Here is a 12,522-nt window from a genome sequence, read left to right on the forward strand (position 1 = left end):
CGAATGAGTGGATTTTTAGACACACAGTTAACTTTTACTTACATCGGTAGATGATCGCACCTTGCATGTTGTTGAGTACCTTCACCAAGTACGAGCCTTTAACATTGGTAGGCACTTTTAGGGCAGCAAAAAAAAAATACTCCACCAGCATGTCAGATAAAGGTAAAGTGGGTGAGTATATGTAATAGCTTAAAAGTGTGAGCGGCCGAGTGCCTTGGTTGTTTTATTTCTCTTTCTTAAAAGTGTGCATTTCAAACATCTGAAAATCAATTTGGTAACAAAGAATGGGACTCTTACATAGTTGCAAAATAGTACCATTGTATTTCTGTTCTTAAGCCACAAGCACGGTATTATTTTTCTTTTGAAGGAAATAACTAAATAAATACTTAAAAAAAAATACTTTTCAACTTTTGCATTTCTTACTAAAAAAAATATTTAAATTCTGTAGTTTCTTCCCAAAAATGGTATAACACCTTTTATTCACCACATTTAGCATTTTTTTTTTTTATTCTTTACAAGTTAGCCCTTGACTACAATCTCATCTACCTGGGCTAACTTGTTGGGATGAGGATGAAAAACCACACTCCTTTTGGTTTCTACTCGGCATCATACCGGAAATCTAAATCTTTTGGCCATATGTCTTTGACCTGGACCAATAAGCTTAGCTTAAGGAAATCCGGCATGTTCAGATATTTTCCTGCATCTTTAAATAGGTAATAGGTTAAATAATAATTAGTAGCACTTACCAGTTGGTGGAATATTGATGCAGAGTGCTCGGGACAGCTTGAAGTAAGTGCGGCCGAGTTGATAGCAGCACATTTGGATCGCGTCGCTCACATCTATCAAAAGATCTGATCTTGACCGTTAAGGTTAATGACTTGATGTTTCTGGACAAAATCCATAGGTCATAAAGTTTTTGAGTTTATTTGTTGCATTACAAAATACAAATTCTTGCTCTTTTAATATATATAAATATAACCCTTTATAATATACAGCTGGCTGACCCCGCAGTAGGAAGTGCAGTGTTGGTCAAATCCCCCCACCAGGTGGACTGACGTCGATCCTGAGCTGTCTGCATCCAGTGAATCCCTGTGACTCGCTGGATGCAGGCGGCTTAGGATCGTGATGTTTGCAAGTCCCTAAATTGTTTATACTACTATGTCAAGCAATAATGTTACAAAAAGGATACGGGCAGTTCCCTCAGTTCTGCAGGTCATGTAAACACATGCAGCCTGGGTGAGAGATGCATGTCGACCGATTGTCAGGTGCCTTGATAGAGCCATCTTGAAGAAATTGCATGCAATGTCAATGCATTGCTGATTAAGACGCAGCTGCTGGGACAATAAGGTGATGCCCTCTCTCGCCTTCCTTATAGTGACCTCCCTGGATTCCTGACCAATGCCAGCATGGAAAGCTGAAAGTAAACACTTGTGAATTCATTATATTATTCCTTATTATGGCAAACATAGTGTATTTTAAGGAAACTCAAGTGGATTTGGATTGTGGATTGGACCAAACACCATTGTTGAACGAGGGTTTTAGGTAAATTCAGAACTTTTGTCAGGACAATTTAACAAATCAAAATGTGACCAAAATAAACCCTAGAATGCCAGAGAATAACCTAGAGCAGTCCCACAGGCTGGTGTCTCAGGGTACAGGTTTAAAAGGATCTTAAAAGGAAGGATAAAGGATTAATTTAAAAATAATATTGTTTTGAGTTTTTCCACGTTATAAACTGTCCATATTTTGCAACACAATAGGTACTGTTTGCTTCAATCCATTATGATGGGCAAGAGTGCAGGCAAGGAAGAGTAGGAAGAATGAAGAAGACCTGGCTACAAAATCTAAGAGAGTGGACTGGCATAAAGACAGTCTGAGAAGTTTAGAAATCTGATCACCAAACTTCAGTAATGGAGAGACACTTTAAGAAGATTTTACAGGTAGTTTAAGAAGTGTTTTGTGTGTGCTCAAAATTAGTTGACAAATTTTCTTCAAACTGTTAAATTATATTACTTTCTTACATTAGAGGTTTTACTGTTGTTCAGGAATAGGTACTTTAACCCAATTTACTTTCAGCCACGGTTGATCTTTTCTAGAGAAAAATCTTTTTAGAATTAAAAAAAAAACATATTTACACTAAGGTGAATATAAATAATAAATTTAATTTATGAAACTAGCAGTGACAACATATGTTCAACTTGTGCAGATCATTTTATGCCTAAGATGATTTGCCCAATGAAACCATCCAGTGCAGAGAGTTAATCCAAACATGTTCCATCAAAATTCCATCAAAATAAATACCTCTGCAGTTACTTCATATATGGGTATTATAAATAAATCTTTAAAAACCTGGTTACAAAATGGTTACCAATATCCTGGTCCATCATTATCAGCCTATTTTAATAGACCTATACAGGAGCACGCCTCCCAACTTTATAAAAAAAGGTATAAATAATATTGTCATTATTTGACCAGACATGTTTTTAGAGAAGGTATAACGAAAACAATTTGACAGTAAATTAAATAATGTAAAAGTACCTACCTCTTCCAAAACCTGAAGCACCTCCTTTAGTCTCTGCGGAGACGAACTGGCCTATCGCAGATGACCCACCATGTGAATTTTCTTGGAATTCTACCTCAGCAACTATAATATTATCTTCCAGAACTGACCCACAGTTTGTACATACCGCATCACCTCTAGCGGGGTCTACTTCTATCTCTGAAGACCCACAATGATTACATTTTTTGCCCATGACTTCGGCAACACTGTAAACAATGCACTGCTCCAATAAAATCTATGTTATTAGTTTTTATCAGCTTAATCTTTGAAGTGAAAAGGATATAGAATAAGCAACGAGGTATCCTATAATATAATTTTAATATCAATTATTGTATAGAGCTAAGAGTTTCGCTTTCTTGATATCATTTTACATTTACAAATTACAGCACAGACGGTATTTTTGTATAAACTATAAATCCATCTACAAAAGTACCTATTTTAAATCTCAAATCTGTCATAAGTCATAACCATGTGTCATAACTGTCATGGCAAATTGACGTTTCCGCTGTTTTTTTTTTAATTTATTTTACGGCCTTGGATATAAGTCTTTATAGGCCTTTCTGCTATCAGTTGTCACAATCACAGACAACAATTAAAGTCACAGTGTTTATTCAAAGATTTAAGGCCTAGTTCGGACTACTTTAGTATTTTTGTCGAGTACCGACAATTTTTGGATTTACCGCCCAAAAATCGTTCGTAAGGCCTACTCGGACTACTTAAGTATTTTAGTCAAATACGAACGATTTTTGGGCGGTAAATCCAAAAACCGTTCGTACTCGACTAAAATACTGAAGTAGTCGGACGGAACTAAGCCTTAGGCATATCAATCTCAAAACTACCGAGCGAGGTACCGACCACTGGTTTTTGGTTCTCACCAGAGAGGTCTTCGGTTCGATTTCCAGCTCGCGTCTGTTAACGACTTTATTGATTTTTATGTTTTCGAAATACTTACCCATGAACATTTTGTAAAATGAATTTAATAAAGACATTATATGTGTTTAATTTTAGGCTAGATTAAATAAACTGCGTTACACCGTAAATCGATAATCATAAATTTTGTGCTACCTAAATAGGCTATTGAAATGTTATGAGCTTTGCATTTTTTAGAGGACGCAATTTTATTTTTGGGACGTTTGTGGGGGTCAATAGAAGCATAATCTCAAGTTTTTGGGATCGCCACCTTTGTCCCCCAGCCGCCATCTTGAAAAAGGGGTGAAAATAAAAACACTTTCTTCGCGATATCTCGAAAACTATGCGTCTTACAAAAAAATTGTAAAGTCTAAATTTGTAGCAAATTGTTTTGCCTACAAATCTATACTAATATATAAAGCTAAAGAGTTTGTTTGTTTGTTTGTTTGTTTGATTGATTGAACGCGCTAACCTCAGGAACTACTGGTCCGATTTGAAAAATTCTTTCAGTGTAAGATAGCCCATTTATCAAGGAAGGCTATATAGACTATATATTATCCCCGTATTCCTTCGGGAACGAGAACCACGTGGGCGAAACCGCGCGGCGTCAGCTAGTATATTTATATAACCTTTTGCCCTAAATTAAAAATTAAAGCAAACAAGAGTGGCGATCCCAAAAACTTGAGGTAAGGCTTCTATTGACCTCCCACCTGAAGCCTCCCACACATGTCCCAAAAATAAAATTGCATCCTCTAAAAAATGTAATACTCGGTCGTCGGTCCCTAAATTATAACATTCAATGGACTAAAATATGGTCTAAAACTAAAATAGAAATTCGAATATTTTCAATCCTAGTGCCTACTAATACTAATATTATTACACATTAATCCATTAAACGCGACAATTTATATGGGTGTTTGTTACTCTTTAACTGCACCTACTAAACCGATTTAGCTAAAATTGAAGATCGATAATACCCAGAATTAACACACAGATTATCTTTTATCCCGAAATAAACCATGGTTTTTGCGGCATGTGCGAAAATCTGAATTCCACCCGGACGAAGTCGCGCGCGTCCTCTAGTATTTTCATAAATTTACTAATGGAATGTATGACGTCACACTATAGGAAACCTACCATTGGTTAAATATCACGCCATACTTCGTTATAAAGACGATGAGGTCACCCTTCAAATTGTTAAGGCCAAAGTATAGCGCTGTTTCAAAAAAGTACTTTTGTTACAGTTAAAAGTAGGCGGTTAGGACATTTCGTTATAAAAAACTCGGAAATTCTCAGGAGAAGGGCATCCCCAAAGAGACGGCGACGTCACCGTGCAAAGCAAACTGCAATGATGAGTCATCGTTGTTGTGCTCTCGTTCATGTTTAATTTCTTTTGAAACACTTTATTTTGTTTTGTTGTTATTTCTGTCATCAATGAACTGTCAAATAGAACGTAGTTTGATCGCGATAACGATACATACGTTTTGATGTGATAATACTTCGCGCATTCTTGGTACACTTACGTAAACTTGTTTGTGTTTGGTTTTTGGACTTCCTAAGACGATGAAGCTGGAAATAAGTGACGGTCATTCCAACCATTCGGACTTCTCCTGCGATAGCCAGTCCTCGCAGGGATCATCCACAAATGATTTCGTATCTACGGTTCCGACCACGAGATCCCTTCTCACTGTAAGTCCACATTCCAATATTCGCATTCCTCTAGCTAAGGTTTGAGTGGCTTGATTTATTTTCGATACAACACAAATTTTAGATAAGTTGAAGGGTGATAACCTTCATAATACCTACCTATTTTACAAAGATTTCTATTATTACTTAATGAAGGATCTTTCTTTGTAGGATTTACAATATTTAGTGAACTACAAAGGATGAAATAGAAGAATTTTGCAATACCAAACTACCAACTCAATAATCTACCTAATATATATAGAAATTGTATGATCATTTAGAACATAACCAACTGTAATTTTGGAGGAGTTAGCCCAGAACAAACAAGATGTGATGTAATGAACTTTCCTTTTTCATCACAGTTGTCTTCATTGGTGCTAACATGTAACCAAGTGAAGAGAAATATACAAAATATTGTCCAATGGCAGCAGAGTTGTCCAAGTCCCATCTCTTTCGTCCTAATGCAATGAAAGAGACGGGTTTTCCAGTTGCACTGCCATTGGTTGAAATTTGTCTATATTTTGTCGTTTCACTAGATTATCTCGTTGGTCACATGTTAGAGGATCTCATTATTGGATAGTTGTTAAGTCAAGTTCAAAAGTAACATAGTATTTATCATACAGAGCTTATGTGTGGATACTGTAAAAATTATAGTACCTCTACATATTATAAAACAAAGTTACATATCCACCTTACAGTCATTTGCTCTTTCAGTAACACGTCTGATGTTTGTGCGGTTTCTCTTTGTTTTTGATCTTTCAGTCACACTTTTATGCGCTGTGGTTTTGTGAAAGGTCCAACAGAGATTCTGATTTCCAACATGTGATGACCAATGGCTGATAATGGCTGTGAAGCTGCTTTACATGAATATACTTAAATACCTTGATATTTTTTTTATAATAAGCACTAAACTTACTATAAAAGAAAATATTAAGGTTTAGGATTTCTATATTGACAAATTCATAATATACTTACCTAAGTAAGTAAGTATATTATGGGCGTTGGGTAGTTTATTTTAAAATGTAAAATGTATAGTATATAATCTGAATTACTAATCTATTACATAGTTATTTATATGGGTTTTTTTAATATTTAGTGAAAGAGCATAAAGTATTCATAAAATAAATTTTTGGATAACAATAATAAACAATTCTCAGGATAATTTTAAATTTATGTTGAAATTTTAAATTATTCTGAGAATGGATAACAATTAAAGGTCCATTTAATTTTGTTTGTTTTCCTGTTTTTTGCTACCACACTTGAGGTATACTATATGGATGATGATAATTACTTTAAAGGGGAAGCCCTCTTATACAGAGTTGAGATTGATTCTTGCCATTGCTAGTCACCACCCTACGGGCAAAGACGTACCCCCAAAGCAATATAGGGTTCTGGTACAATGTCCTGTACAAACCGAAAGAGGTGTGGATTTTCAATAAGTTAGCCCGCTTCCAACTTAGATTGCATCTTCACTTACCATCAGGTGAGATTGTAGTCAAGGGCTAACTTCTAAATGAAATAGTACCTGTTATGAGTACCAGTAAAAATAATGACAGTAGTAATTCTCAGACCTCAGTGACAGAACGCTCTACTATACTCTACTTGCTTCTACTACTAAACACACTTATTGGGGCAACAGATTAAATGGTTATGTCCTTTGACGCTCACATGCAAACAACTAGATAATCTTGTGAAGATAAATAGACAAACAACCAATGGCGGGGCAACCGTAAATACCGTCTATTTCATTGTGTTGGTAGGAAAGTTTGATAACTGATAAATGTTCACATGTTAGCCTTTTAAAAATACTATGTATAAAACTGAGATATGCAAGTTTGCTCACAATTTTTTCCTCCACTGAATCTAGTGATATTTAATAGTTTAAAACACAACGGTTTTTTAAAATTCAAAGGTATGCTGATCCTCTGACTTCACAAATTGACTAAAGTATATGAAATTTATTGAGTTAGTTTTGCAATAGAGATTTTAAAGGAAACTAAACCTTTATTTAAAGTATAGCTTGCAATTTAATTGCATGCACAATGTGCTTAAACATGTCTGATGAGTATGAATTATCAGTATATGTATATCTGAGTGAACTAGACATCTTACTCCTATCTTATGTCTTCCTTTTTACTGGTACCCACCTGTACCTGTATGGAAGGTGTACAATTATATAGTTTTAGTATGTGTTCTGAGGATAGCCATTGAAATATCAAGTTTGACTATTTGTACAGACTACCACTAATTTGAAATTCAGGTGCTGCTGAGAAGAGCATGGTCAACGGTTATTAAATACTTACTTACATTAATTTTATGTGTAGTTGCTTACTTAATAATAATTTATTTCTGTCATACAAGGGTACTCATATGTATATTTTAAGATAATTTTATGAATGAGTAGTGTGCCTGCTGTAATGTGTAATAAAGAATGTATTATATAAACAAAGTTGTTTTGTGCAAGATAAGGCTGAAGATTCATTCTATCCTTGTCTCTCAATTGAGACAAATGTTTGTTTACATTTTCATCTACCTACTCTCTCTTTAAATCTAGTAGGATAATCATCACTTTTTTCTGAAGCATCCAAATTATTATTATTATGATAATGATGGGGCAGAGCAGATGTTTTTAAAAGGTTACTAAATGTGACATCATTGGAGCATTCATTAGATGTTGTATTGCAATTTTTTTAGTGATATAACATTTAAGTTTGCCCAGCATATGGTTAATATGATTTGTAAATACCACAAAATACATAAAAGTTCAAGTCTCTTGTACTTACTTATCTATAAAGGTCTAAGCTGATGATTATTCTGTAATTAATGAAATAATAATATACCTACTTAATTCATAAATTATAGCCAAGAACCATCTCAATAATGTCTGCTCTTAAACAAAAATAAATCACATACACATAATAGGTTCATCTGTTTAGAATTTTAGATTCTATGATCCCAAAATACACACATACACACACACACATAAATATATAGACTTTTTTGTGTTGAAATTTAAATAATTATTAGAGAGTTATATTGTTGTTAACCAACTTCAAAAAAGGAGTTTCTGTACATTATATTTTTGTAGGGTTGCATTTTTCTGTGGAAACTCCTGTTCAGATTTTGATAGGGTTTACCTTATATGTATATACAAGTCTATGAGTAGGTATATTTTACAGGTTTTTTTAATACTGTATGATTTAAAGGCAATTATTTTCCCTGCTTCTATTTAACTTGAAGTTTTATACATATATCTACAATGTACATATAAATAATGATACAAAATGCTATCATATTAGATACCTGTTATTACCAACAATAGGTTATCATAAAGAGGTAAGTAAAATTGTACATAAAGTTGATAAATAACCTCTTTATCTTTTATTTATCACCTGATGATTTTAATTTTCATTAGTCATTGTACAAAAATAATTTTGTTTATCATCATTTTATCAATATTTTGCACAAACCATATCCATATTTAGAAATATTTACTTATGTAAACATGTATTATGTTAGAACTAGTAAGTACAATCAACACAATATTTTCAACACCCTTACAATATGAGGTGATTTAACATGTTAAAAAGTAACTTGATTAACTTATTTATTTATTTAAATTTTTGCTGATAAATAATAGAATAGTAGTAGTGGATAGACTTCTTACTTATATTTTTGAATAACTTCATTCTTATCTCACAATTTGGCTTAATCTTATAAAAGTTACCAGTTATAAGTTATAAGTCCATTTAAAAATCACATTGAAACTCTGAAAATTATACAGCATTTTTTTCGTTTCATCATGGGAGAGACGTGGGCCTTCGCCCCCAGAGGGCGGCTCTCCTAGAGCCATATTAAAAAATGGGATGAAATTCATTGTTTTGTTCTAGTGGACAAAATTTTTTTATTCTAAAAATCATCATCAAGTAACTAAATTGAATTCTCTACAATTTTTTTGTGTTATAACTTTTTGTTATAGATCCAAAAAAACTTTACTATCCAAAAAACAGTGCAGTGTTCAGGATAAATATGCATTCCACAATGGAAATGAACAAATGACTTGTAGAAGAGACTTGAGGATGAACTTCTATCAATGATGTCCTTTCTTTCCTACTAGATATAAATACTAAATATATATACTTACTAAAAAATAATTAATCAGACAGTAGGTCTTTGAAGGCAGATTGTTTAGTTTTTATCAAATTCTATAGCTTGTGGTGTTATTAAAATAATGTGGGGTATGTGTTACAAATAACATAACACAGAATGTTATCATAATTTTGTAATAATTGTTCCATGTTTTTGTTTAAGGAAACACGTGTATAAAATTATATACTCACTATACATAATAAACACAAGTCATATTTATATCGTTTATAATAATAACCAATGTATGTTTTGAGTAAAATGGTATCCCTTATATAACTTGAATAATGGATTATACATATTATCATCACCATCAAGCCATATTCGACTCACTGGCGAGCTCGAGTCTCCTCTCATAATGAGAGGGGTTAGGCCAAACGGTCTACCACGCTGGCCCAATGTGGATTGGCAGATTTCACACACGCAAAGGAGATGTTTTTCCTTCACCGTTTGAGTAATTTAATTTTTTAAAATACACATGTTTGAAAAGTTGGAATTGCATACCCTGGAACGGATTCGGACCTACACCCTCCGGAATCTGAGGCAGAGGTCATATCTACTGGGCTATCACGACTCTTCAAATATACTATGTGCATATATTACATTGTCAAGTTTCATCATTAGCATCAGTCCGTTTAATAAATTTTCATTAATTTCGGCAAAATCGAGTTTTGTTACAATACACCTGTATATATTATAACAAAACTCGATTTTGCCGAGTATGTACTTCAAAACTTCGTAGTAATTAAAGGTTCAACACTGAGCTTAAGGCCTGCTCATAGGCTCGTTTATGTGCTAAAGGTTATTTCAGATAAAGTAACGATTTCGAATCTGACGTTTCAAAAGTTTTTGTAAACTAAGCCTACTTGAAATAAATTACTGGTTCGTAATAATACTATCTAAACATGTCTCAATATTAATATTGATATCCGAATAGAATATTTCAAAGGAAATTAACAAATTTTCATGGCAAATGATCATAAACCTTTCGAATCAAAACTTAACCAGCACCTTAAGCGTAGAATAATTAAGTTATTATCATACAGGAGTATGTGAAAACGTTTAAAATAATATTAATGAAAAATCTATTAGGTATTTAATAATAGTAATGACCGCTTACATAATAAACTACTACTATTTAGGTAGGCACACTATTCAATACAGTAGAAGTATATATTCATTCATTAATACATTAGTACTGCAACGGAATAAATAGTATATAATAGGCTTAAAAATATATGATAGCAGGCAAAGACGTAATAAAAAGTCCAGACACCGTTTCCTAAACTAAAAAGTGACGCACCCCAATTCTGCCAGTTTGGATATACATACGCGTCAATACGCACACAGGTGCACATATAAAGACAGACCGTCATTAATTTCCTATATCAGACTATACACTTCACACTCACACATAGATAATCGGCACTATTGAGGTGTTTGAAAGCGAGATACCGTCTGCCTAGTTTATAAGTCAATGATAGCAGGAAAATGGTACCAGGGAAGGCGATGACCGACCGCAAATGACGTCAGAGGTTCGTGGAAATATTGGCCGGTCGACGCGCAGTAAACACTTGTTCTTGTATATCACTATTATGTTACACGAATTCTACAAATGGTTCCCTTGCCACAGGTGTTTACTTCAATTACGAGAATATTATCTGTTTTAATAGGTACCTACTTTAATATTTGTAAAATAGTTATTAAAATTATGCCTACAGGGTGATATCTAATGTTATGTTTTCAGGCTACATAGTAGGGGAGCCCGGGATACTAAATTTGCAATTACTAAAGCGTCATGGGTATCGATTAGATTTAATAGGTTAAAATTAGATACGTCAAACTTATAACACCCCTCTGTTTGCATCGGAGGGTTAAAATGAAAACTAAAAGAGGAAATTAGAAGTACCTATCTAAACCTATCGTTGATTTAGTTAACATCAGTAAGTAGTGATAATTGAAACAAGACCATACAAAAAGCTTGACGATAGAAAAAATGATTTTATCATTATAAAGGAACATTTTTCAGTGACCTCGTTCATGCTGTCATGACTTTCAAGGCTACAGAAGTGAAAGATTGCGGTAATAACCTAGCTGCCGGTATACGAGCATTTTGTTGGTATTCTGACAAACTTTTAGGTATTATACCTAGTCTAGCCAAGATATACTTCACACAAGTACTGCAGAATAAGAATAAGTAAGATTTTCTGACAGTCTCCGTAGCGCAGTGGTATGGGCGGTGGAATTACAAGAGGTCCTGGGTTTGATCCCCGGCTAGGCCGATTGAGATTTCCTTAATTGTTCCAGGTATGGTTCGTAAGAGGATTCGGCCGTAGCTAGTTGCCACCCTACCGGCAAAGACGTAGGTATCGCCATGCGATTTAGCATTTCGGTACGATGTCATGTAGAAATCGAAATGGGTGTGTATTTTCATCCTCCTCCTAACAAGTTAGCCCGCTTCCATTTTAGACCGCATCATCACTTACCATCAGATGAGATTGAAGGTTATTATTTGATAACCTTCAATCTCATTTACGATTATTGAGATCGGCTAACTTGTAAAAAAAATACATTAAATTGCAGCGTCCGATCTACATTTTTTTTTCAAACCAGTGCAGAAACTTAATAAATGCGATGGGTGGCATTTTAAATACATAATGTTATGTACTAGCGGACGCCTGTAACTTCGTCAGCGTGAAATTCAGTTCATAAATTCCGCGGGAACCATGATTTTTTTGAGATAAAAAGTAGTCTATATGTTAAAATAAAAGTAGTGTATATAGAGATATAAGCCGGACAAACAGACAGACAGGCAGACAAAATTAAAAAAAAAGTTTGATTGTGTTTTAGTATGGCTTAAATAACTATAAGCGCATGAGAAAACACAGTTATCTTGAAATCACGCAGACACTTCAATTAATTTTATTTACTTCAATTATACTTATTGAGTTTTGATTATTATTTAGCCCTCACCTCCCCTGAAACTGCTGCCTGGGACAAGTACTCCAGTTTATAAAACCCCCCGTAGATCCAGCCCTGCTCTCCGTTCTTCTAAATAAACAAACGACCATAATATTGAAATAATTGTATCTAATAATTAATTATTAAACAAGCGCCCCGTTCGCCTTGACCTTTATTAAACAGAAACTGTGTCATTCTTGAATTTTAATGGGAGCATCGACACACACACATCTGCATCCAATATACATATAAGTACATGT

General features: G+C 34.0%; 2 protein-coding genes across 3 annotated transcripts in view; one reads left to right on the forward strand and one right to left on the reverse strand.

Annotated features, from left to right (window-relative positions):
- The window catches only part of LOC112058373 (transcription factor IIIB 90 kDa subunit), a 62,838-nt gene extending 59,823 nt beyond the window's left edge, over positions 1-3,015 (reverse strand). The window contains exons 1-3 of the mRNA XM_024099153.2: positions 2,543-3,015; positions 1,190-1,414; positions 747-851 (exon numbers count right to left, since the gene is read on the reverse strand). Of these exons, the coding sequence (XP_023954921.1) occupies positions 747-851; positions 1,190-1,414; positions 2,543-2,753 (541 nt within the window). The 5' untranslated portion in view covers positions 2,754-3,015. The remainder of the gene's footprint in view (positions 1-746; positions 852-1,189; positions 1,415-2,542) is intronic.
- Positions 3,016-4,755: 1,740 nt separating this feature from the next.
- Positions 4,756-12,522, forward strand: part of LOC112058375 (transcription factor kayak) — a 65,133-nt gene continuing 57,366 nt past the window's right edge. The window contains exon 1 of one of the 2 annotated variants that reach the window (XM_024099159.2): positions 4,756-5,158. In XM_024099159.2, the coding sequence (XP_023954927.1) occupies positions 5,033-5,158 (126 nt within the window). In that variant the 5' untranslated portion in view covers positions 4,756-5,032. The remainder of the gene's footprint in view (positions 5,159-12,522) is intronic. The other variant, XM_024099157.2, reaches the window with a different exon arrangement.

This window comes from Bicyclus anynana, chromosome 21 (genome assembly GCF_947172395.1).
Source record: "Bicyclus anynana chromosome 21, ilBicAnyn1.1, whole genome shotgun sequence".
NCBI classification, from domain to species: domain Eukaryota; kingdom Metazoa; phylum Arthropoda; class Insecta; order Lepidoptera; family Nymphalidae; genus Bicyclus; species Bicyclus anynana.